This window comes from Siniperca chuatsi, linkage group LG1 (assembly GCF_020085105.1).
Source record: "Siniperca chuatsi isolate FFG_IHB_CAS linkage group LG1, ASM2008510v1, whole genome shotgun sequence".
NCBI lineage: Eukaryota > Metazoa > Chordata > Actinopteri > Centrarchiformes > Sinipercidae > Siniperca > Siniperca chuatsi.
The window spans coordinates 9405534-9432500 of record NC_058042.1 but is presented as its reverse complement, the minus strand read 5'-3'; the positions used below and the strand labels follow the sequence as shown (position 1 = coordinate 9432500).

The 26967-nt window shown below is 40.2% G+C and overlaps 1 protein-coding gene across 1 annotated transcript in view; it reads left to right on the top strand.

The window, feature by feature from the left end:
• LOC122863684 (mothers against decapentaplegic homolog 6-like) overlaps positions 1-21764 on the top strand; it is a 24291-nt gene extending 2527 nt beyond the window's left edge. The window contains exons 2-4 of the mRNA XM_044170783.1: positions 919-972; positions 1466-1543; positions 20765-21764. Of these exons, the coding sequence (XP_044026718.1) occupies positions 919-972; positions 1466-1543; positions 20765-21411 (779 nt within the window). The 3' untranslated portion in view covers positions 21412-21764. The remainder of the gene's footprint in view (positions 1-918; positions 973-1465; positions 1544-20764) is intronic.
• Positions 21765-26967: the final 5203 nt, after the last annotated feature.

Here is a 26967-nt window from a genome sequence, read left to right as displayed (position 1 = left end):
GACAAGAAAAATGAACAGTCAAATAAAGTTCTCTTAAAAAAGACAGATACAGTGTCTGGGATGAAATACTTGGATCTGAGTTATGATGTTGAATTTAACATAGAAGATAAAAAGAAAGACTAGATATGTTATGCAATAATGTACTCAGTGCAAATTGTTCCTTAGGTATAAGGAGAGATGGTCTATTGATGTTAGGTACAAACCTAAATTATGAACATATCACCTTATTAAAAACAACTACAGTGTATGGAGCCTCATGTGAAGCAGAATTTAGCCAAGAGTCAAAGATCTCTATGTGCACATTACATTCAGGTACATAGTCTCTACATTAGCATTAGCTATAGAAACAGGTGAGTTTAATGGTCTACCTGAGGAGGAGCGACTGTAACTTTGTTATGTAATTTAGGTGAGACTAAAGACTAAGTACATTTAACATTTTATTTTTTCATTATATGATGATTAAAAGGCTACAGCTGTTAGTAAAATGTCCTTGAGTTCTTCTTGATGGATGAGAAACTTGAGCTGTGTTTGAGGAAGGAAAGCTTTTTTTTTGTCGCAGATTTTATTTGTTGAACTTGGGACAGAAGACAAAGTTATTTGTTTGCAATGTAATGTTATATGTAAGAAGTTATATTCTTGTCTGGTGTCTTATAAGTCCACATGGGCTGGGCACTTGTATGTTCATGACACAATAAATAAAATATTATCAATCTAACTGTGCAAATTGTAAGCATGTCACATAGTAAAATCTACAGCTCGTAACACTACTGTATAAGACTTTAAAGAAGTTTTTGATCGTTTCATGCAGCAGCTAATACTATGTGAGGCATGATTAGTTCAGTAGTTCTGTTTCTCAGCTGATAAGACCATACAGGCTTTAACTTAACCTTAATTTGTATTTGTATGTTGTATTTCCAGAATCACCTCCTCCCCCATACTCTCTGTCCCATTCAGATGAACACAAGCCACTGGGTGAGTTTGGAAAAATGGCAACCACATTACAAACCAGTAAATGACACAGAGGGTGTTGTCACCACCATATTTTTAGACTGGAAACACAGATTATCTTTGAAAGGCTGCTTGAGTTGAAAGTGACACAGAGTTAGTCTGGCTTTACCTGTGCTCATCTTCCCTTTTGATGAGCATGACATCTAGAGTTTATTATGGGGAGGTTCTGTTTGTGCAAACACGCAGTCTGCTCTACAGTGTGAGGGACTGTATTAGGGCTGAAATAGCTTAGCTTTTTTCCTACCAACAGCCCAAAACCCAAAACATAATTGTAAATATATAAAACGTTTTTAAAAAAAATAGCAAGTCCTCACATGTAAGACGCTGTAACCAGAGAATGTTTGGCATTTCTGCTTGATAAATGACTTAAACGACAAATTGATTATCAAAATTGTTGTTGAATAATAATCTGGATCTCACCTCTACTGTATGTTTGTGCTTTTTCTACATTTACCAGACTCAACTCTGTCTTACACTGAAACTGTGCCCCCCCTGTTCTCCAGTCCGCCTCACATTACGCCAAGAGACTACACAGGTGAGCAACTTGCATCATTACTGCAGAAGTACATGAACATTGTCACCAGGCAGATGTTTGTTTCAGCAGCCTGAGATGCTGAAAGCTGATTTGTATTCCTAGAGAAGGAACTTTCCCCACAAATAAGTTTTGGAAGCACAAATGGAAAAAGTATTTGACTTGCATGAGTGTGTTTGCACTTACAGACGCACACACTCATGCATGCAAACACACACAGCATGCATCCTCTCTGAATGTTTACAGAAAAGGGTAAATGACATTTACTGGTGTTATTATGTTGTGCTTTCCTTCCTATTTTCAAAGGCTGTTAACACAACCAAAAACTCCATTGCATAAAGCTTCTATTGTCAGGGAGGCATGGAGGGCTCGGTGGGGGTCTGGGGTCTCTCACTATCTAGATGCCACAGCAGTGTAGCCTTTCTGCCTCTCTTTCCTCGTCTCTCTCTCTCTCTCTCCCTACGCTTTTTCCACAGCAAAATATTTCACTGCACTGTAAAATTTAAAGGATACTCAAGGCTCCTTTTAGGGTTCCTCAGTTTTCCACAATGGCGGAACCCTTTTGGGAGCCACCAGGAACCCTTTTAAACACATCAGTTCTCTGAGGAACTTGGGGTAGTTTATCAGGTTCCTTGAGGAACCCTTTTTTCCAGCATGGTCTGGAACCACTTTCGGTGCTTCAAAGCACCATTTCCTAACCGTCTGAGGTTCCTCAAGGATTTTTTAAGGCCTATTATTGCTACTGTTGCAACTACTAAACCAAAAGATTACAACACCAAATAAAATTTAACTCGAGGATAATTTATTAAATTATATATCCTCATGATTACCATCATTTGTTTAGCCTCCAATTTAGTTTATGGCAAATGGTTTGATGGCTACGGTTGTAGCTTAGAATTCTGTGAATATTATACATAAACCCATAGTTTGTGTGTATTTGCATGTGTGCACGCTTGTGTGTGCATACATGTGCCTGCTGGGACACACATGTATCTATACAGGCGTTTCTCTTAAAGTGTATTAAAATAATTTCATGGTTTAAAGGTCCCTGATGATTTGAGAGCTGGGATTTCCTACTATAAGTGAATGCACAGTCACATCAGTTAAGAATCCACCAACTGCTGTTAACTGCTGTCTCAGTCCTGGGTCAGTTAATTTAACAGAGATTAAGCTGAAAGGCACCACTCAAACTCCAGGTCATTACTCAACGGGTGTAATTCCTATGGCCTGGTAAATAAATATGTTCATTTAAAAAATGTAAACTTCAAAGAAAGTTGAATATTTTAAAACATTTTAGTGGGATTTAACAGTTGAACAATACCCAAAATGTATGAAAGATGTGGAACATTTTAAGATTTGAATGGAGTTTCTAGCTGAAAGAATGAATGAGTAGATAAGACTCGCAAAAGTCTGATGCCTAATGCCTAAGCCTGTGCATGTGTGTGTGCGTGCCTGCGTGCACACACATATATGAATACATAACAGAGAGCAAGAAGCTTCCCCCATACTGAGATGTAAAAAATCGCTAACCATTCTTTTAGTTTATTATTTAAATTTTGTTGCTATTTCCTCTCCAATCCAAGGAAACACTGCAGTAGACCAAGGCAGCCATGAATATTGGTCACAGAAACCTCAGTTCTTCCAGGAGCTTTCTTGGGTTAATGGGGTTATTGGATAACCCTAGAAAAGTCCTTTTAGGTACTTGGTTCTTCTAGGAACCCTCCAAGGTGCTCGAGGACTCATTCAAATTTAAAAGGGTTCTTCCAGAAGTTGTGAGCTGAAGAAAAGGGCTTGCTAGAACCCACTGTGGTGGTCAGAGGTTCCTGCAGGAGCTTATAGGTTGTCAAGGGTTCTTCCAGAAACCTCATCCTATGGAAAGGTTACTTGAAGCACCTTCAATGTAATTTTAAGTTCTTTGAGTACCCAATTGAATATTTGAGTAACTTCATTATATGTAAAGGGTTTCTTGAAGCACCTCAAATATATTTATATGCTCCTTGGGTACCCTATTGGATATTCAAGGCACTTTTAGTTTTTACAGTGTGGGATGAAGCTGCAATAAGATCCCCGTGCATACTCCCAATCCCCTTTGCCTCTTGAACCACCCATCCCCCTCTTTCCCTCTTTCTTCCCTCAAATCCCTCCATTCCTCTCGGCAATTGAGCAGTGGAAAGAGGCTGGCATTTTGGGGGCGGGGGAGCTGAGCGGCTCTGATGAGGCGGAGGTGTAGAGTTTTGTGTGTGTGTATATATATGGAATGGGGGGGGCGTTTGGACAGGAAACAGCCCCCTCTACATGATGAAACTGGAGCTTTATTTGTTTACGTGCTGGGGTCGGGTGGAGAGGTCCTTGTAGCGTTAGAAGAAACCCACAAACCCACTCGATCAAACCTCCCTGGGCTCACTTGTGGACGGTGTTGAAAGGTGAATGGGTACCTATGAAGTCTGTGTAGTGTAGTCACGGCATCACGGACCTGTCTGAAGAGTCAGCAGTACACCAATGAGACTTTCTTAGGTTTGTTTGGCCATTGTGTCCAGGAATTAACTTGAGTCTTTTTGTTAAAGTATGTGTGTTTAAAGTTGAAATGATTTATTGAGTTGTTATGTGTGTTTTCCATGTTTTGGGGCAGGGCAGTAGCCAGCATTTTAGAAATACTGAAGTCACGAGTCCTCCCAATGCACACCTCACCACTCAAAGAAGATAATTACTTGGATTATACTTTCTGGGCTTTTTATTTCCCAACATGGAGGTCTAAATGCTGTTTCAAAGCCTTCTCCACACTGTCAGGAATAAAATTCTGGGGGGAAAAACACTGAAACCTCTATTTCTTTTTAATTTTGTTAGCCTACCATTTGTGACTTTTCAATTGTAGAATGTAAACTCCCCCCAGGGCATGAAAATCAACAAACTCACATGAAAAACAACATGATCTCAGTGTCCACAATGGTAGCAAAACGGCCCTGTTTAGAGGGTTTTTGTGTCGACCTGAAGCTTGGGATAGATAATCCGCATGTATTTTTAATACAAATTATCACTATTTCTTTCCTTGCTTGTATCCCCCATTACACACTTTTGCGTCCAAACAAATCTGCCTAATTTCTATAGTACTTTTGAGTTGATTTACACTGACACAAGGTCACAAGTCAATCAAGAGTCAAGCTTTAGGATGTGATTTTGAGCCATCTCCAAGTGGAGTAGCGAGAGAGCTTACCTTGTATTGTCTGCCTTGTGAAATGAGTGGAAATAGATCAGTTTTCATACAAGATGTAGTGTGTGGTGTGTTTGGGTGAGTCTGTGTGTGTGTGTGTGTGTGTGTGTGTGTGTGTGTGTGTGTGTGGTCTCTGATCCCCTGCCCCCCACACCAGAACACTGGAGTTGAGAACTGGAGCTCAGGCCAAGAGCATGAGTAGGAAAGAGACATGGCTAAACAGAGGTAGCCAAGAAATCTGCATGCAGCTTTTGTCGTTAACTTTTACAGGTTATAAGACTTCTCCTTTGAGCTACAGCTGGTATAATTACAGGAAATAAACTGAACATGAAGCTTGTATCAAAGAATTGTCTGTAGTTTTAAAAAAAAAAATGATGATGTTGGTTAGATATTTCAAGAGTGTAAATTAATCTTTTTTGTGCAGGTGATCCTCTGGCACATTATCCAAAGCCTGTGATGTTTTCTTTAGAACAAATGCAAGCATTGAACATGTGCTCTGGCACTTCAGCATCTTTTCTGTTCCTTTTAAACCAGCTATGTACCCTAGCTTTAAGAAAAAAAAAGGCTGCGGCAGGGTGTGGTCCATACATACCTTTGCCCTGGCCTCTTTTATCATTCGATCAGTTAACGTTCCCTTTAAACCGCAGCAAATAGTCCTGCTTTGAAAAGGGAAATGTCTACTGGAAGTTTAGTAGACTTGTATCTACTTGGAGTGTCCCTCTGTGACTCCAACAAAACGTGTCATTCAGCTGCTTATTGTTGTTGTGTGTGTGTGTGTGTGTGTGTGTGTGTGTGTGTGTGTGTGTGTGTGTGTGTGTGTGAGACAGGGAGAGAGAAAGGGAGGAATTTCTGTCTGACTCAGTGATAAGATCGTCTCCATGTACTCACATAAGGGTTCTATCAGGACAAAAACACACACACGCAAACACACACGTATAAACACACATTCACCAATCACGCGATTTGTTGGAAGGGAGGCAAAGTTCTGCTTTTTTACCTTCATAAGTGATGTATAACTAAAAGTTACATGTCTGGTGCATATTGTATTTGACAAAACTTGTGTTACATTTTTCTCTAAATACACATTATTTGGACTATCTGCACTATTTTCTACTTTCTGTATATTATTCTCTTCCTGTGATGATACACAAATTACAAAAAATTGGAATGAAATGTACCAATAATCACAGAAACCTATAATCATGACCCCTGTTTGCCAGAGCACAAAGGGTGTGGCTGTATTGTCATTGTTGGTCGTTTGGTCATTCATAAGCTCAATGAATTTGGTGACTTTAGTGCAACCAACTTTTGTGGTACACTGTGGTGGGACCCAAAAGCACGACTAGTACAGAGGGAGTGAAGTAGTTAGTTTCCGGTTATTACGAAGTACAATGAGGAACCAGGAGTGTGGAGGTAATTGCTGGGAACCAGTGGACTGGGTGAAGACAGCAGGCTGGCTGGCTGACTGGGGAGAGCAGGCAGGCGGAGGAAGGACAGCGGGCTGAGGTGGAGCAGAGGAGATCGGAGGCGAGGTCCTTCAGGGAACCTTGGAGGCAAGTGAGAGGAACGAACCTGAACACAGGGAGTCAAAGAGTTAGTCTGGGTTTCAGATAGCATACAGTTAATTCTCTAGGAAGGTAAGTCAGAAGCCGAGGCATAATACCACTTGGGTAAACTGATAATCTGGCGAAGACTGGTGAGGCGAGCCGGGTAGATATACTGCCAGGTGTTGATTGTGGATGGAGAGCAGGTGAGCAGGAGCAGATGGGTAGCAGGTGTGTCAGTCACTGATTGGCAGTTCCCTGGAGGCCGCGCCCCCAGCACACACACACATGCACACAGGAGGGGAACCAACAGGGGACAAACAGACTGAGACACTAGGAATGGTACAGCTGTACCATGACACCAACAGGTCAAAATATACACTGAAAGAAAATTTAGCTCATGACAGGATACCTACAAAATGACAGAATGTGCCTGATTTTTGCAATGTTGCGTAGGTGACAAAAAGGGAGTCCTTGAAATTTGTTTTATGTAGGACAAATCCTGATCAAAGATACCTCTGAGGTTCCTTACGGTGGTGCTGGAGGCCAGGGCAATGCCATCTAGAGTAATTATATCTTTAGATAACGTGTCTCTGAGCTGTTTGGGGCCAAGTATTTTGGCTTTTGTCAACTTCAGTTATGTCAGAGTTTAACATCAGAAAGTTGCAGGTCATGAAGGTTTTTATGTCCTTAAGGCATGCTTGAAGTTTAGCTAACTGATTAGTTTCATCTGGCTTGATCGACAGATATTATTGGGTATCATCTGCATAACAATGAAAGTTTATGGAGTGTTTCCTAATAAAATTGCCTAAAGGAAGCATATATAAGGTGAATAGAATCGGTGACTAACTTTGGTGTGCTTGGAGGATTCATCATTAACATGTACAAACTGAGATTGATCTGATAGATAGGATTGGAATTAAATGTTCCAATTTCTGTAATAGGATGTGATGGTCAATGGTATCGAATACAGCACTAAGATCTAACAAGACAAGTACAGAGACAAGTCCATTGTCTGATGCAATTAAAAGGTCATTTGTAATTTTCACCAGCGCTGTCTCTGTGCTATGACGCACTATAAATCCTGACTGAAAATCCTCAAATAAAGTATTATGTAGAAAGTCACACAACTGATTGGCGACTGCTTTCTCAAGTATCTTAGAGAGAAAGGGAAGGTTTGATATAGATAGTTGGCTAAAACCCCTGGATCAAGAGTGGGCTTTTTAAAAAGAGGTTTAATTACAGCTATTTTAAAAGACTGTGGGACATAGCCTGTTAATAAAGACAAATTGATCATATCTAGTAAAGAAGTGCTAACTAAAGGTAAAACTTCTTTAAGCAGCCTAGTTGGGATGGGGTCTAAGAGACAGGTTGATGGCTTAGATGAAGAGATCGTTGAAGTTAGTTGAAGAAGGTCGATAGGAGAAAAGCAGTCTAAATATCAGGTTTTACAGCTGTTTCTAAGGTTCCTTTGTTTGAAGATAAATCGGTACCTGTTGAGGGCAGGACGTGATGAATTTTTTTCTAATAGTTAAAATTTTATCATTAAAGAAGCTCATGAAGTTGTTACTACTGAGGGTTATAGTAATACATGGTTCAATAGAGCTATGACTCTCTGTCAGCCTGGCTACAGTTCTTATTTTCCTCTTTTAATGAGTAGTAGACTGCTCTGGCATTACGGAGGGCTTTCCTGTATGTTTAAAGACTATATTGCCAGACTAAATGAGATTCTTCCAGATTGGTGGAACGCCATTTTCTTTCAGGTTTTTGCGATGTTTGCTTGAATTTGCGGGTTTGGGGGTTATACCATGGAGCTAACCTTCTTTGTTTTATTATCTTCTTTTTAGAGGGGTGATAGAATCGAATCGTTAACTTTTACAGATTAAAAGACTTGTCCTTTGAGCTACAGCTGGTATAATTACAGGAAATATACTGGACATGAAGCTTGTATCAAAGAATTGTCTGTAGTTTTTAAAAAAAATGATGATGCTGGTTAGATATTTCAAGAGTGTAAATTAATCTTTTTTGTGCAGGTGATCCTCTGGCACATTATCCAAAGCCTGTGATATTTTCTTGGGTGATAGAATTGAGTGTCGTTCGCAGTGAGCCTGCAGCACTATCAACAAGATGGTCAATTTGGGAAGGACTGAAATTAGCATAGGAGTCCTCTGTTATATTGAGACACTGCATTGAATTAAATGCAGATGGAATCACTCCCTTAAATTTAGCTATAGCACTGTCAGATAGACATCTAGTGTAGGAGTATTTGCCAAATGGCATGTAGTCCAGTAATAGGAGTTCAAAAGTTATTAAATGATGGTCCGATAAAGAAGGATTGTGTGGAAATATTAAATATATTACAGATGTTAGAAATTCCCCATATCTATCGCTTGTAGTTAAAACTAGGGGGCTGATATTAATGGTGGTTCCCGTGCAAGTGCTCATATTTGCAGTCTGTATGCAATAGAGTTGATTCTGACTCTGATTATAAAGTCAAATCTAATATGACGTAAATGTGACACACAATGTCATAAAATGTCCGCCGTACATATGATAAACCCTTTTGATTTACACAACATTGTGGACTTTCAGTGTTGTACAATGAGCATTACAGCTGCATGGCTTTGCTAGTGTGGCTGTAGACTTTTTGTTTTTACCAGCATTTCACTGTGCGATTGTTGTGTTTTTCACAGCATTGATGAGTATACATAGCATCATTTTTATTTTAAGGGATTGTCTAGAAGGACAATGCCAAAGAGTTAGTCCTTGTCAGCTTTTACCACATGAGATCACTGCACTTGTCAAGCATTTGTCCACCTTGTTGTCATTAGTCTCTGGCTTTTGAACATGTGGAAACAAGTAAAGCAATGATACTTAGTGGACATTAGTATGGCCTGGATGCACTGAAGTAAGAAAAGAAGACTGCTCCTTCTCTGCCCTCAGTAATCATATTTTGGTGGCTTGTTTGCTTAAGCAGAGCAAGGTATCAGCCAAACATCCTGTCTCAAAGCCCTGTCTGCGCTCACTGCAGCATTAACCCTATGAATTGGCCCTTTGACTGATGGGGCACGGCCCAGGAATTTTGGGAAATTGGGAAGGTGAGGGGGAGTAGGGTCTCAGAGTGAAAGAGGTGGGAGGGGGATAAGGGGGTCTGACTCTGGAGAGTGACATCTGATACATGTTTGAACATATCGCCGTTAATACTTAAGAAACACTGAGTTGAGCCGACATTCTTGGAAGTTTGGAAGACAGTTTTAAGAGTTTGACTGCACCGTGCTGATTTAGTTTAGTTCAGAAAATGTGAAGCTTTCCAGGTGGGTCCAGGTTGACGCAGTTGGACAAGGTTTTGTAATTCATCACCTGAGGCTCTGATGGTCTCAAGTAAAGATCTTTTACTCACAGAAGCGTGAATATTAAATGAGACACCTTTGCAGTCTTGAGAAAATAGTGCAAAGACAAAAAGTAAACACCCACATTTTACTGCGTTCAGTGAGAATCTATCCGTCTAAGCCTGGACGGGTCCTCTCAGTGACCTGAACCTCCAGCCTGTTTGCTGGCACGCGTACAACACTTGCTCTTATGCCTGACTGAGACACATTAGACTATGGAATTCAACATCAAGTGCTGGCCCATTAACCATTTGCCATTTCCTCAAATATTTTCCATCACAGCTCTTTTTCACTACAAGCAGGGTACACAACTGAGGACGCAGCGCACACCTCACCCAGAGATCTTTTGTGTCAGTTTGGTAATTTTTTCTGAAGTCCTTTAGTTGTTTTTTGAAAATTTTCACATTTTAGGCTGACTGCCAGAATGTTAACACAGTTGTTAAAACCCTGTATCCTAGAAATTTGACAACACATTTAGAAGAAATGAGAATATAGATTTTGTAGTGTAGTCAGTCTACTGTCTTTCTCATCTATCATCATCATATGTATAAATAAGCTGTAAACTCTGAGCTGATGGATCCTTGTCACCTCTGAGGCTGAAATGCTGAAATGTCTCTCAGTGAAGAAACATATAAGTGTCATTGCGTGGATACACAGAAAGCTGTTTTCTGGGTGAATGTAGCTTGAAGATGCCCCCTAACAGTCAACATGCATACCTCTAAAATACTTGTGCTCCAAGTATTTGAGGGTATCTGAGGTGTCCATGCTTAGAACAGATGATGATTGGTTGAGCAGGAAAGGATATCTGATATCGCAGCGGTTTGTCCAACACCAAACGTTCGGAACTAAACGGAACTAAAAGAAAGAAGCAAAGGCACAAATGTATGTATTTGGTTTCCTATTTTTTAACGTTTTAATTTTAGGGATTTTTGTGTTTGGTCTTGGTTCTTTGTACATTCTGTCTTGGTAGATGCAACGCTGCTTTACCTGTGTTAACACTGTGTTCGGTATGCAGCCAGATATAAATGTGTTTCCAGAAGCATGTTTTTTTTTTTTACAAAAGCATTTTATTGTGAGTGACACTAAATGGACAGCCCTTGAACTCTCCAAGTTCTTGGATTTTGGAACTGTTACACATTGTCTTACATTGTGCTGTATCACAATATTGTTTTTGATAGCTTTGCTCCCTTCTTTTGCTATACCCTCATCTTTTCCTTCTCGTGTTTTAGCCCACTTTTACTGTTGTTTGTCTTAGTGTTAATTCCACTTCTGCCCTTGTAGCCCCTACTGTTTGTTGTGTACACATATTTTGCACTCTTTCTTTCTCTTAACCTCGTTCTCTCTGTCTTTGTAACTCTCATTTTAGCCCCCTCTCTTTCAGTCCATGTTGTCAGGCCATCACAATTTAAAATAAGGTTTAAATTACAGGACTGGCTGTGGCTTTCCGTTGTTCCCTCAGAGTTTTTGCCAACCCGCAATTTGGCTTTTAATGGAATCCTGCCATGCTGCTGAACCTAAAGATTCTTTGCAGATGTCGACAGGCTCTGACTCTATGAAATGTAGGAAACTGTCGCCTGTGCTGCGAGCTCTGAATGCAACAAGGCTGAAGTTTATGTGAGGGAAGCAACGTTTTCAGGAGTTTTCAGGCGATGTAGCTGACTGTTGTTAGTGAGAACAATTGTGTGTGTGTGTGTTTGCGCTAAGCATTCACCCATGATATTGGAAACCACACTGACAGGAAAACACATACAGTATTCAAGCTTCACTATCAGACTTTGATTAGGAATGTAAGGCCATATACTGTATATATATATATGTGTGTGTATATATATATATATATATATGCACACACAGACACACTCTTCTTTCACACACAGAGCTTTCAGTAGCCATTTGCCTAATCATTGTTCAGTTCTTTCTTGAAAACTGCCAACTCATGTGTGTGCATCGTGGATTACAGTCATTTTTTGATACTTTTCAATAAAGTATTAAATCTTTTAATTTAACCTCTTAAAGAGATTTTAAATGCTACTTCTTTTGCTCTAAATTTGTCTTAAAAACCAGGAAGCTAAAGTGTATAATGTATAGTAGATCTCTGTTAACTCCCATATTAGCTTTACTAAATGCTCAGAATGAACACTAGATGACTAAAAGATAGATGCAAGAGTGATTCACATTTTAGGCAAAAATGATTTTGGTTTATAATGAAATAATGTTCTAAGTTGTTTGAATATCAAATTATGCTTTGCTGGTTGCAGTGGCTAAATATTTGTGATTAACACCACAGAAGCAAACAATCCTGTGTTAGAGTCATGTGATTCTTGGACCAAACTCAGTTCAAAATGCCATATGAACAAAACAACAATCATCTTGAGATGTCTTCAAACACAAAATATCTGTTCAAAGTGTTTGTTTTATTTTTATTTGGAGCGGTGCATAGACATTTTTAAATAAGAATACATAATTTCATGGGTAAAGCTGCACTAATCAATATTTTGTATTGTGTCATGTGAAAGGGGTTGCTAGTAGCGACAAACCCGCAGATCATCCGACTCTGTAGTTCCCCTCAGCTCTATCTTTCAGCTCATTGTTTAGGTTTGGTGATTCACTCGCACCACTCTCACAGCGTCGTTTCTAGCTGGGCCAGGTAGCTGTTTTCTGCAAAAAAGCTCTGGTAAACCAACTGTATGCTACCTGCACTAAATGACAGACAAAGTTAGCGACTAACCTATTCCCTCAGGAGTTGCGGGAAACTAAAACAGAACTACAAAGAGAGTGAATATTGGACTTAAATTTATCACGTTTGCCATATCAACTCAGTAAGGCTATAGTATGTCAGCTTGTGTTGCTTTACTCCCAGATTAAAGCAGATTTAATATATGTAAAATGTGGAAAATGGTAAATGTGCTCATGCATATGTTTGCCCTTGTTATTATACATTTTTTCTAAGGTAAATTATTGCCGGTCTCACAGTGCTTGTGTCCCCGCCCCCCAACTGTGTGAATTATGTATAGTGATTGTGTTGTATTTTCAGTCCACAGTCTTATTTTTCTACATCAGTGCGTCTATACTGAAGTTTCACGTACAGATTATTCTCCCAAATTAAGTTTTAGAAGGAATTTCAAAATTCCTTCTTCATAATGGAACAAATGGATCTATTCCACCAATAAATGTGTGTAATTATGTTGTGAGGAGTGAAGGCCATATAGTCAGACCACGTGAGGCTCAATGAGAGACTTGTCAACTTGACCCCTGTGACTGGCTGAGCTGGGGGAGGAAGTGTCGAGGAAGAGGGCCTGTCCAGGAATGTGTTGGGAGGGGAGGCTTGTCAACTGCAGAGCTTTGCTTCTCGGTGTCTGCTTTTGTCTCTCTATTCAGATTTAAATCATCTTTCTTTAAGTCATTTGTGCAAAACTAAAGGTTATTGTTAACGCAACAATATATAATTCTTCAAGAAGCAGTGAAGTGTCTTAGACTTTTCCTGTTCAGACTGCAGGCAAATCAGTTGTGTTTCTCAAATCAGATCTTTAAGACAGACTGTCTGCACAGTTATTTGCAAGTGATCAGATCGGATTTGTCATGGGTTGCTGTGGTAACAACGTAGGTGTCAGTAACTACGTATGCTGGTGGCATGGCTTTCCAACACAGAAGCATGAGAAATGTGGAGGTCCATCATCTCACCCTCCAAACAGTTGTACTGTCAAGTTGCGTCGCAGAACTCCCTCATCACACCAGACAAACTCAGCGACAAAGGAGGCGGGTATGAACAAGGTCTTAGTCAAGCCTAATTTAAGTGTCTGTCGCAGTGTCATGATACCTGTATTTGTGTCTCTGGTGCCTCTGTAAATGTAACCACATGTATAGAGGCTCATAGGCTACACAGACACCACATGAACTGTGACTGAGCTGCTGTGTTTGTTGATAGTGTCCTCACCATGGAGCAGGCTGAAGAAAGGACTAATGTTCTCCTTATCAAAAATGGCCAACAGATTAGCTCATCCTCATCTAGCAAAGCCGCTTCCAGTGCAAACTTTGACTTTGGTGTGATCGTTTTCACCACTCTCTGTCACAAATTAAGTACGAATGAACATGAACATGATTACATCAGGAATAGCGGGAATGCACGGCAATCGATCGAAACAATCTACTTTAACACTGGTGCTACAACAGTGAAGAGATGGAGCCATATATGCAGAACAATAAATCACTTCATGCTGTAACTGCTGTGACACCTTAATGTACTGTAGAAGTATAATTTAGGCTTCAGTCCCACCCTCCTTCTGCTTAGTTGGTTAATTTGCACTACAGTTGCAAATGTTGCACTGAAACTAAAGTTGCTTCAAGGAAGTAAAAATCAGACCAGGGATGATTTAAAGTTCAAGACCCCTCACAATAACAAGCAATCCAATCAGCCAGTCAGTTCTGTATACTCAAATTAATTCAGTTTCAGATCAAAGTAGGCCCACCAACTGAAAATGTACACTAAGTTTTTGCTGCTCATTAAGCTAACAAAGCCTTCTGGTGAGGTAGCTAGCTGTCATTTGGGAATAATAACATGGGCAATCCTTGCAGTGCATTGTCATTGTTCATAGTTCTTCTCTTATTGCTTATTTATTGTGGATTTTAAAGGACATTTTACAATGCTAGTGCAGCTCGTGTTATTCTAGCATTTATCTTCAGAAATTTTGAAATTTGGAACCAAATTTGCAATCTCCAATGTTAAGGTTGTTGTGCAAAGAAAAGAAAACAAACTGCCTCAGTGAGAGCTGTTATCATGTGCTGGAGCCACTCAACCCAAATCTGAACAACAGCTAAACACCAGCAATGTAAACATGCCTTTGTGCTCGTTCTACAAGAGGAAGTTGATTGATTGGATGCCAACTGATATGTCACTTTGCAGAAACGTGTACAGTATTTTATAAATTTTCCTCATTCTGAGTTTATTGAAACTGAACCAAGAACAATAGGTCTACAGTTTCCCAGAGGAGCACTGATTGGCTGCGTTCATTTCTCACTTTCTCCGTTTGCCTCTAATGTTTGAGATATTTTAAGTAGCTAGTCTAAAGATCATACTTGTCCATACTGACACATTTATGAACCTGGTAATGTAAAGTCTGAACAAAAGCACATGTTGGATTGGAATGTATCCACATGTTTACATGTTTTTTGCTTTTTTTTTTAAATGATTTGTATGCAGTTTTTGCCTTTATTTGATAGGCCAGCAGTATAGAGAGACAGGAAAAATAGGGAGAAAAAAGGGGTGATGACATGCGACAAAAGTTATTTGCAGTTACATGTATGACTCTTAACCACACGACCACTAAGCCACCCTCTGTTCTGTTCTAGGTGTGTTTTCTATAAAGTGTGAAAACGCAACAGAGGAACAAATGTCAATGATGGTACATAATCAATTCAGTATATAATCTATGTCATATCACCTGAAACCACCTTTTATTTCCAATGTGTCAGCTTTCAAGGAACTAAAAACAACAACTGTCATTATAACTTTCACAAGCATAAGTAATACTGTATTCATGAAACTGAGGCGAAAACTTCAAAATGACCTAAATATGGAATTCCAGTGTTTTTGTCCACAATGACAACATGAACTTGGTATCTTTTTGGATGATATAAGACATGACAGCAGAGTTTGTCCAGGATGCAATGATGTATGCAAAACCTGAGACATTCCTTGGTATAAGTTGTCTGGCACTTTGAAGTAGCAGCAGAAATGCAGGAAACTGGTTACTTTCTCTCTTCCTCTTGGAGGAGCTTTCCAAACTGCCTCCAAACACATCTTCCTAGGAATTTTACCAGAACACACAGTAACTTTCCTGTGGCTCAGTCGCCCTGCAGATTTAAGGAATGTGGTCTTCTGTTTGTATAAAATAATGGATTGGTGTTAGAGAATTGTATTTCTTGTGTTATTAAACAAGAAGCAAAGAAAGACGTCTAGTTGCACACTGCAGCAGGCTACCTCACAAGATCCACTTTACAATGGAAAAAGAGGGAGAAGGAAGGAGTGTGTGTGCGTGTGTGTGTGCAAGAATGTGTGTGTGTTTTTATGTGTTTGTGAGCAAGAGCCCCGTTGTGTCCGACTGAAAAAGCCCATGTCTGGCGATAACGCAGCCCTCTGATGGCAGAGATAGTCGAGACGCCAGCTTAAATGTGGCTTGCTCGATTGAAGTTGCCCTGTAATGATAGTTGTCTCAAACAGCACAGAACCTACCATTTGTACTCAGCGAGGGGTGTTTTCCTTTTTCCCCCGTTATTTTATTTTATTTCTACTTTTTAGAGCTTTGGAGGACATTTGAGGAAGTTGAATCAAAACAAAGCATCTTAGAGGCGACCGACAATGGCCAGTAGATGAGTTCTGTCCTCCCCTCTCGTCCCTCTGTCCCCCTGTACACTCCCTCCCCTCCTCCTCCCTCTCCCCATCCCACCCACTTCTTTCAGCACAGTGGAAGAGTCTAATAACTGGAGGGGAATCTAATCCTTGGCACTGGATGAAAGACAAGGGTCTCCCTCCCTCCCTCTCTTTCTCACAGTCTCTTTCTCTCTCTTCATTTTTTCCGTGGATGCTGGTTATGCTTGGCAGGTTCTCTCCCTCTCTCCCTCTCATTTTCCCGCTCCCTCTTTCACCCAGTCTCTCTCTTTTTTTTTTACTCCCCTGCTTCCCTTTCCCCCCCCCAACGTTCTTCCTCTCTGTGCAGGTTAAGGTTAGCAGGAGGAAGCCTCCACTGCTCAGACTGGAGGGAGAGAGGAAAAGCAGTGAGTTTAAAGGACTAGCTAGACATTTTGGGAAATGTGCTTATTCGTTTTCTAGCTGAGAATTAGATGAGAAGCTCTATCCCACTTTCAGCTTTGTCTGTTACATATAAACTTACAGCCAGCAGCTGGATAGCGCAGCTTAGTATCAAGACTGGGAACAGGGGGAAACAGCTAGCCTTGCTCTATACAAAGGTAAACATCTACCTACTAGCACCTCTAAAGATCACTAATTAACATGTTGTACCTTGTTTGTTGAATTCATACAAAAACTGAAGTGTAAAAATGACATGTTAGGATTGTACAGGGGTTTAGGGTGAGTGACTTCCTGGAGTCTTGTTGTCACAGTGACTCCAGGAAGTCCCTGCTCCTGGCCAATAAATAATCTGGCACATAACCCCCCATAAAACCACAAATTGTTGTTTCTACACTTCAGTTTTTGTACAAATTAAACAAACGAGATACAACATAACTAATTAATTAGTGGTGGTAGGCAGATTTTGTTACATTTTGACATAGCCAGGCTAGCTGTTACACCCTGTTTCCAGCCTCTATGCTAACTAGAAGAAGCGGCTTTGTTAGATGAGGATGAGCTAATCTGTTGGCCATTTTTGATAAGGAGAACATTAGTCCTTTCTTCAGCCTGCTGCATGGTGAGGACACTATCAACTAAGCTATCTGTCTGCTGGCTGTAGCTTCATTTTTACCATACACACTTGCACACACTCGCGCACTTCAAGATGCGCATAAAAATATGTTGATGGCAACACGGCTATTGTTTGAAGTCCAGGTTCGACAGTCTGTGGGGAGCCTGCAGGAAACTGGCCGCCTGACCCCTGAACTTCAGTCCAATAACAAAACTTGTCCATGCATTTAAGTTCTGGATGATTTGGATTTAATTACCTATACCTATCTATCTAATTATCTATCTTCCCACCTTTGTTCAGGCCTTGGATAAAAACAACTGTGAAGTGTACAGGGCGTTTTGATGAGATTGGCACTAAGAGACAGTGATTTTGAAATGAAATAACAGAGGCTACTTATCTAATTGGTAAACAGAGCTGTTAAATGGTGGCTTAAATGCTTGCAGGACGCTATAATTGCTGCCAGCCCTCACATACAGATATAGGCATGCACATTCACACAGTCACACACCGTTTTTTGACTTCCTCTGCTTGAACATAAACATACTAATAACCTCCAGTTTGAACCCGTCTTTAAAAATTCCGTTGAAGAAGTCGGTTGCCCAGCCGCTCCTTCCTCCTCCTCCCTCCCTCCCTGCTCTCCCTCGTCATTCTCACACAAGTTCGTTATACCTTTCGTTGGATGATAGCCAGGCTGCGCATGATGACACTAAGGACTCTGCCAGAAACATTAAACATGACATGCTGTACCACTCACGCTGTCAAACACTGGTAATCGTAATTGAGTGTTTTTTACTTCACAGCATATCAGTCAATCTTCAGAAGATGGCAGTGCCTTTTGATGACTTTTTAGGCTTTTTCTTTATTCCTCAATGCCCCCCGAGCACCCAGTAATTGAAATCTGCACAAACGTAATACAATAAATAAGAAAATGATAAGTAAACAAACATATATATATAAATTAATATATGAATATTGAATAGTATCTTAGTATGAATATGAAGTATTGAAGAATTTTTGGCAAGGCAGGTTTTATTTGTGTAGCATCTATCAACAAGGCAATTCAAACTAATTTACATAAGACATAAAAGGCATTGAGACAAGATAAAGATAATAAAAAACACAAGGCAATATAAAAAGGCATCTAAATAGGATTTAAAAGAGTAAAATAAAACAGAAGATAGAAAATAAGCTTAAATAGAATAAGATAACAGGAGACAGGAGAATAAAAATTACAGCTCAGCTACAGTGCAGTGCAAGATATGAATGAATATTTAAAAGAGCTAAGAGTTGCAGCAAATCTCAAGTTTTCTGGGCGTTTCTTCCAGATATGTTGTGCATAAAAACTGAATCGCATCATATTCTTAAGTTTAGGTTTCTGTAGACGCTCCCTCTCTCTGTCTCTCTGTTTGCAATATAATATCTGTGCTATGAATACTGAATGCATTAGAAAACTTAAAAGCCAGGATTTAAGACTATATTCTATGCAGCGTCATTCATTATATGATAGAAATTAAAGTGTACTATGTCTTAAAAAACCCCTAAAAAGTCCCAGTTTGTTTTATGTCTTGGGAATTAATTTGATCGTGAGCTCATAAAGTCTCTCTGTGTTTCCCCAGACATGTTTGTGTTGCCTTATTATAGGGAAGAGCATGGCTTGTAAAAGTGTGTGTGTGTGTGTGTGTGTGTGTGTGTGTGTGTGTGTGTGTGTGAGAGAGAGAGTCAGAAAGAGATAGAGTGAGAAAAAGAGAGAGATCCTGCTAGCTGAGCAACCTTCCCTCTTATTGGAGAACTGTAAAAACTCCAGACCGCAGGAGTTGCCAGCCTGGAATTCACTAATGACACACGTGGGCCTCAGATGAGAAGTGCAATTTTGTGTGTGTTAGTGTGTACATGTGTGTGTTATTGTCATACTGTTCAGATCAGAAGGCCCAATTTGTGTGTGTACATGTGCTTGTGTGAGGCCCTATCTCATCATCTAGTGTGTGTGTGCTTGTATTTGCGTACAAACACTCACACACATCTCCTCCTATCTCCTCCTCCCAGCTCCCAGTACTACCACCACGTCTTCTACCCCATCCCCATTGAAATGAAAATGGCTGCTGTGCAAACATAACACACCTAGCCTAATGACGGTCCTGGTTTCACCCAAAAGCAGCTTGTTAATGGGAGCAGGGCCGCAGCCATTCTGGCCCCTGGTGGATGAAGAGGGGGTGCTCGCTGGAATATGAAAGGAATGGGGCCATAAGCACATGGGTCTTTAAATCCTCTGTGTCAATAGAGTCTCTGGAGCAAAATAATGGCATCACTTTGTGTGGGAGTTAATGTGAGCTGATAGCATGAGGGCTGGGGGGGTCAAGGGTTCACGGGCTTGTGCTAGGTTGACAGAGAGCTGAATGCTTTCCACCCCCCCGGCCGACTCCCCTTTCTGCTGCTCTCTACCTCCTCTTTAACTCAAGGAGTGTTATGGAGGGAGATGATGAGTGATGTCAGTGGAGGAAGTGGGCTGTTCAACATTGGCAGTTGAACATGATTAAGAAAACATGTTAACAAACATGATTAACAAAACATGATTAAATGAGTGAGGAAACATAGTGAATGCAGATGCTTCCATACAGAGCATAAGGGGTCACAGAATGGTTTGATGAGAATGGATATGTTGTGAAACATATACTGTATGTAGGGCAATCATCAGAACTTGCAAACATCTTTGCAGGTGCTAAAGGTAACAATAATCTGCACAAAAAGACATATTATTCACGTATTAATTTGTTTGTTTAACAGGGACCATACAGATAACCATTGTTACATCTGTGAATAATAAATAATAATAAATCTGTGACAACGTGTACTGAAGCTGTACTGTATTTTTCTAAGACTATTTATGTATGTTTTTCCTTCAGTTTGTCACTCATCTGTAGCCCTACAGGTTAAAGGTTGTACTGAATTTTGCACATCAAGCAGTGCGAGTAATTATTTTCTTTGGTCACGTAAAATGAAAACAAAAGCCTTCTACAACTTGTTGCTGTTGTGAGCTCAAACATGATATTGTCTTGAGGAATGCATGTGTGAAAACTAGGGGTGGTCTTGTAAGTCTAACTTGTTTCGAGTATCGACTAGCATCAATAGGATTATGATCGCTCGTCTTGCTCGTGCATGCTCTCTTTCTCTGCTGCTGTTGTGTACATGTGCGCAGCAATCACCTTATACAGTAAATATTTGTTATTTACCATTATAAATGGTCTTGTGTTTTAACATGCATTTAAGTAATTAATATATAGTATTAAGAAACACTGATTGTTTTGCAAAGCATTTGGTGGTAATGAAAATGTATTCAGAAGTAGCCTATTAACAATGCATTTTCCTTATAAATCATGACACATCGCTCTCCACTACATGATAGTACATTAATTAGCTGCTTTTAATATTAAAAAATGATTCTGGCCCTAGTATCACTTGGTATTGGACCACAACCAAATTTTGGTGTATTGTCCACTCCTAGTGAAAAGAATGAGCATCCAAACATTTTGCTCGTGCTTTCATAAAGACTTCCTCTCCCATCCTCCCTCTTAACATAACATCATTCTTCTCCGTTCAAGAGGAATTATTGTCGTAAAACCTTAGCTTACCAATGCAAACATTAATTCTTCCACCTCTTGTCTTCCCCTCAGACACTGGTACCTCCCTCGGCTCCTCGACTTCTGGAGGACATCGCTCTCACTGGTGCAGCGTTGCCTACTGGGAGCAGCGCACACGTGTGGGTCGCCTTTATCCAGCCTACGAGCCCTCGCTCAACATCTTCTATGACCTACCTCAGGGCACGGGCCTCTGCCTCGGCCAGCTCCACGCCAACGCCTACCACAGCCGCCGTGACGACCCGGGCAACCACAGCACGTCGAGTCTTCACGGCTATCACAGCCATGGAAGTGGAGGGAATAGCAGCAGCAGCAGCAGCAGTGTACAACAGATTCGCAGTAAAATCGGCTACGGCGTCGTGCTGAGCCGGGAGCCGGACGGAGTGTGGGTGTACAATCGCAGCCAGCACCCGGTGTTTGTCCACTCACCCACTCTGGACCCACCCAGTGCTCGGGGGCTGAGTGTGAAGAGGGTGATGCCGGACTTCTCCCTCAAGGTGTTTGACTATGAGTGCTCCAGCTGGATGGCGGAGCACGGCGTGAAGCCTGAGAGCCAGGAGGGGCCCTGGGACCCCCACAGTGTTCGCATCAGTTTTGCTAAAGGATGGGGCCCCTGCTACTCCAGACAGTTCATCACCTCCTGTCCGTGCTGGCTGGAGGTGCTACTCAACAACCACAGATAGCACACAAACACACACTCAGACTCACATGAGGTTTCCTGACCCAGTATCCTTATTGTAATCTACCTAGATTTAATATAAAATTTATATATTATATAAAATATATTATACATGTAAATACTTGAGTCATTTTTACAATGCAATTATTTATGTATAGTGTAATGTGTATATGGACACAATAAAAAAGGAACAAGAATATGCACTTTTGATTCTATATATGCATTACAGTTTCTCTGTCATTTTGCAATACAAACTGTAAAAATAAGACAAACCTGGTTTATGTTCTCATGATTTATTAATTCCATCAAAAAGTATTCCATACACACATTGTCAATAAAGTATTTGTATTAAATGAAGGTTTCTGTGGTGGTCTGAAGTGATTTTACCTGAGCTATGGCTTAGTTGGTACTCTTTGACTTGTAAGTGATGTGCAGGGTTATGACTTCCATCCATTAATTACATTTTCATCAACATTTTAGCAAGACAAACACTTTGCCTGTTTTCTCCCCGAGCAAACAGACATATTCTTGTGTTTACACCATAGATGCTCTTTTCAGTGTTTACAGGAATGGTTCGAGGTGCTGGTAGGCTGATTTTTTGTCCCTTTGGACAGATCCAGGCTAGCTGTTTCCCCCTGCTTCCAGTCTTTATGCTAAGCTAAGCTAACCATCGCCCTTCTGTAGCTTCATATTTAATGGACAGATATAAGAATGGTATTGATTTTAGAAAATAAGCATATTTTCCAAAATGTTGAACTATTTCTTTTAAAATATGAGTCAAATGTGTACAGTTCAGGTCTGGAAGCAAAAAAGCTGGTGGCTATGGTGGGTGACGTGGATGAGATGGAGCGGGCTAACCTCCATTTATTAGCCACAAGATAAAAAATAAAAAAAATCGGATATTTTTATGCCATATTTCCACTCCACTGCATGTTAAATGACAAAATTCAAACATCCTTTATACACCTGGAGATCGAATGTATATTTTAATTGGTACTTGTTGGTTTCATGAGATGAAATTTTGGCTGTAAAAGGTCAATTTTCTAGCTTTTTGGAGCTTTCAACTGCATCTCGCAGTCTCTCAGCTAATGGAGTGTGGAACTCCGTTCATGTGATAACAGATGGTGGTATATTCTCTGTTCAAGGATGGCCTCTTTTATTGGATGTGGAAGTCTTCCTTGATCTTTCTCCAGCTGTCCACTGGCTCTTTTCCAGTTGACGCTGTGACTGGTTGTTGTCTTACAAGCAAAGTTACACATGCAAAATGGATGTATAGTTGTGCGTTAAGAGGTTACGGCGCATAGTATCCGGAGTCTACACATGTAGCCGACGTAACTACACTGTAGCCAACGTGCAGCTCTTCAAAGATACTACGTGGAGATTGCAAAAACTGTGATGGGTTAGTTGTGGCTGCTTGTGTTTTCTCCTACAAGTTTCCAATTCCAGTGGAGATTGTTGATAGTGAAGACAAGACATTAACGCTTATTTTCTTCTCGTTTTGAGTATCACACCTCTAACAAATCTCCACTGCAAAACCGTGATCACCATTCTCTATCATAGTGAATGAATGAACATAAACATAGCAATTGCATGGCATTAGTCTTCTTTTCAGTTGAGACAAGCCAAAATAGAGGTTACATACATATAGTTTTGCAGTGGTACTATCAAATGGTAAAACACTCTGAAAAAGTTGACCTTTGAGCTTAGATTAATTTTGATTATACTGTTCCCAAAGGTCAAGAATGAACTTCTATGCTCAATTGTTTTGTTGTTTGTATGTATGCAAACAGTCTCATAATGCATACGCTAAAATGCTGTATAAATCGTAATCAAGCTTTAAGCATCTTCTTGGCTTTAAAAGGGACCAGTGGCAGTGGAAAACTGTGAAAGGCGTCACAGTGCCAGTGGTAAGAAAATAAAGTGCATAACTGAGAGATTACACAACAAACCACAGCAGGGCACTCAGACCCAAACCAACTCTGGTAGGAGAAAGTTCTGTGTTTATAGCGTAATGACATCCTGTTTGAGTCTTTCAACAACACAATTATTTATGGAAACTCATATTTGGGCAAGAGGTTCAAGAGCAAGAACAGTGAGATGAAAAAGCAATGTAAGCAGTTAAAGAAGCTGTAACCTTTCTAGAGACGTGTGTTTAAGAAGCAGCAGCAGCACCTCGTTCAGCTCAGGCAGTCAGGCATTTTTGTTTTGACCCTGAACCTCTGCAGGCTGCTTGCTGAAACCTGTAATTAACTTTGGCTGTAAAAGTAAAGAGGGGTTGATCACAAAGTCGCAGCACTCCTTAGGAAAAATGAAACGCTACAGCATTCAAAAATCTCTCCAGTGTTACAGTATGCCTGCAGTCTGAGCATGTTAATTAAGGACCCAAAAAACAGTCACTTTTAAATTTACAGTACATGTACAGCATCTCAGTTTTAAAATTTTATTTGTATATAACAACATACACAACTGAATAAAACCTTTTATAAAAGCTCTGGGCATTCCCATACACCCCCCCGAAAATTCCAATGTATATTTCATGCAAGTCTCCTCTCTGCTTTTCCAGGCAAAGTGTGGGATTTGTGGTTAGGATACAATGGAAGGATTCAGAGGAGGGATTGGGGTGGGAGAGTTGTTGTTGGCAGGACTAGTCCAAAAACTTACCATGTTTCTCTTCCATCTCTTTTTTGGTTTTCTCATCTGAAAACACCCCTGCCCAGTCTCCTGTCTTAATTGTTTTCCTTTGTCAGTATTCAGAGTCATGGAGACGATGAAATGGATCCCAGGCAGTGAGCGGCAGAGGAGGAGGGTTTTTGGCCCTCTTCTTCAGGTCTGCGGTGTGTGCTGACCTCACTGTGAACTTAAGGAAAATGGGCTAATTCTGCCGCTGGCTCTCGAGCTCCACCCCTTCACCGTATAATTATCCCTGTCCAGATTATGATGTTATAATTATGTTAATGAAATACATCAGGCATGGGTAATTAATGGATGGACATTTTCTGTTTTTGCTACAAACAAGATGAATGATTGCTTAAAGGACCATCCCAGTCTGTTTACAAGTTTAGCTCCTCAACTGCAAATCATGTATACTTTATATTTTTATTGATTATTTTCAAATGCATCATCTAGAGCAGTGGTTCCAAACCTGTGGATTGGGGCTTCAAGTTAAATCTCAGAGGTCACAAGATTAACAATATAGGAAAGCAGAAAAAAACAATTCAGACATTCCTCTAGTCTTTGCCTTATTTCTTGGGAATTACTGGATACTTGTAGTAGTTTCAGGCTTTTTATCAAATTATTCAAATGAAGCCAAAAAAAAAATCACTCAATGGTTGAAATGGTCACAACTGGCAGACATGCAACAGGGTGTAACAAGTAGACATTGCTTAATTTTTAAGGGGTCACAGGCCAAATGGTTTGGGAATCACTGGTCTAGAGTTTTAGATTTTCAGATGTACTTTTTGTACTGTCCAGGCAACCATTGGTTTCCATTCATTCCGTATAGTTTAAAAATCAATTATCAGATTCTTGAAACCTGCTAGAGCTGTGTAATCCATCACAGTGAGCATCAAGTCGGCATTGTGTGGTAAGCAATTTAATTGCAGATTAAACTGAAAAGTCTACACTACGATACCTGATAATGATAATGTAACTTGGACAAACTAGAGCAGACTTGATGCTCTCCTGAATATAGTTTCAAATTGTATGGAAATAAATGCATGGCTTGGTCAAAAAAATTAATTAAAATTTCTATTTCTAAATTTCTTTAGCATGGCTTGCAAAAGACTGTAATTAGCTGTGGTGTAAAGTAAAGTTCGTGTGATTTGGAGCAAACGGCTTAAACATGAAAAATCCCTGGTATGGTCCTTTAAGTCCAGCGCTGTGTTGACTGAATTTGGAGTAAAATTTCAAATACGTGTAAGGGAGTGAGTTATATGTTTTCCAGCAGATGGTGTTCTTGTGTTATTTTATATGTTTCTGTTTTTTGCTTTGCTGTAGTGTTGAGCCTCATTGGCCCTCCGCAGCCACTGCAGGTTAGTTTTTGTGTTCCGCAAGGTAAGGAGGGTTCCCGAGCACTGTACCACTGAAAACACTTAGTTTAAACCATTAAGATAACTGTCTGTGTTATAACCTTATGCAGCACGCCTGTTCCAAGTGTGACTGTGTGAAGGATGAAACCATTTCTGTAAATTTAATGTTGAAACAATGTTTATGCTAATCGCTAATTGTGTGGTATGGGCGAGCTAGCTTAACTGAGCATTGCTAAACAAGGTAAAAGTTGTGCTGTGGCTGGCTAATCAGCTAGCTTTTGAAAGAGGCAACTGAAGTTTATCTTATTTTGTATTTTGTTCATGAGTCAATAAGTGCCTTGGAAACTGATTTTTTGTTTTGTATTCTGCAAGCCAATAAATGAGGGAAGTTTGCTCGGCCTTAACCACCACTTGGAGTCCTGTTCCCTGTCTGTCTTCCCTGCCCTGGTACACTTCACCTAACACAACGCAGAGATGTCGCTTGGGGCTCGCTGCCTGAAAGATAGGGTTACAGATGGAAATCTGAACAAATGTGTACAGAAGGTGTTCAAACTAATTCAGACAGCATGTTGCACCAATGATTGATGATGGTATTATTTTGAACAGTTTCAGGTCAAATTAAACTTGATTCATTGCAGACAACACTTTAAAATCTGACAAGCTGCTTTTACAGCTTGTCTTAAGACTTAACTTATTCTAACACCAAGCAGAAAAGAACCATTGTGCTGCTCTCTCTGGTTGAAAGTTTCAAGCCTGTTGTGGTCAAAATTTGTTGCACCTGCAACCACACCCAACAGTGATGTCATGGTGTCCTGGAGTACACCTGTACATCACACCTGCAGCCACTTGAGGTCAGCAAAGGGAAGTTAAGTTGGATCTTTGAAAAAAATTAGGAAACCGAGTTAGTTATATTAGTTTCAATGTATGTTTACTTTATTTCTGAATCCTTGTTAAGTTTACTTGAAATGTAATTGTATTTACTTAATTTTGTTAAAGGTGCTATTGATAACATCCAGCCACTAGATGACGCGCTCCCCCCTTCCATTACATTCCACTGGTTGCCAGTTCATTGCACAACCTGCATATTTCGTGGTCAAGTGGAGTGAGACTCAGACTCAGTCATATCAAGCAATGAATCTTTCATGATAGAGTAATTAATTCGCTATCACGAATAGAATCAATGACATTTTAATCATCCTTACACTATAAGACATTAGGTAAATATTTACACATTAATCAAATCAAAGAGTACAGTACATAGTAGGGACGCTATTAAAACCCTCAGCGCTCGACATTAGACAGACAGCTACAGTAAAAGTTGACATTAGCTAGCGTTAGTGTTGACCTAACATTAGTCGAAGTGTTTCCTTGCTGAAAACAAATCTCATAGCAGATTATAAAAACAGCTGAGCGCCACATAGCAGCAATGACTGCAGGAAGAAAGGACGATGTCCCGCCCATACACCCGGCAGACTCAATCGCAAGCCAGCCCCAGTTGTCAATCATGAAGTAAATCCTCCTTCTTATAGCAT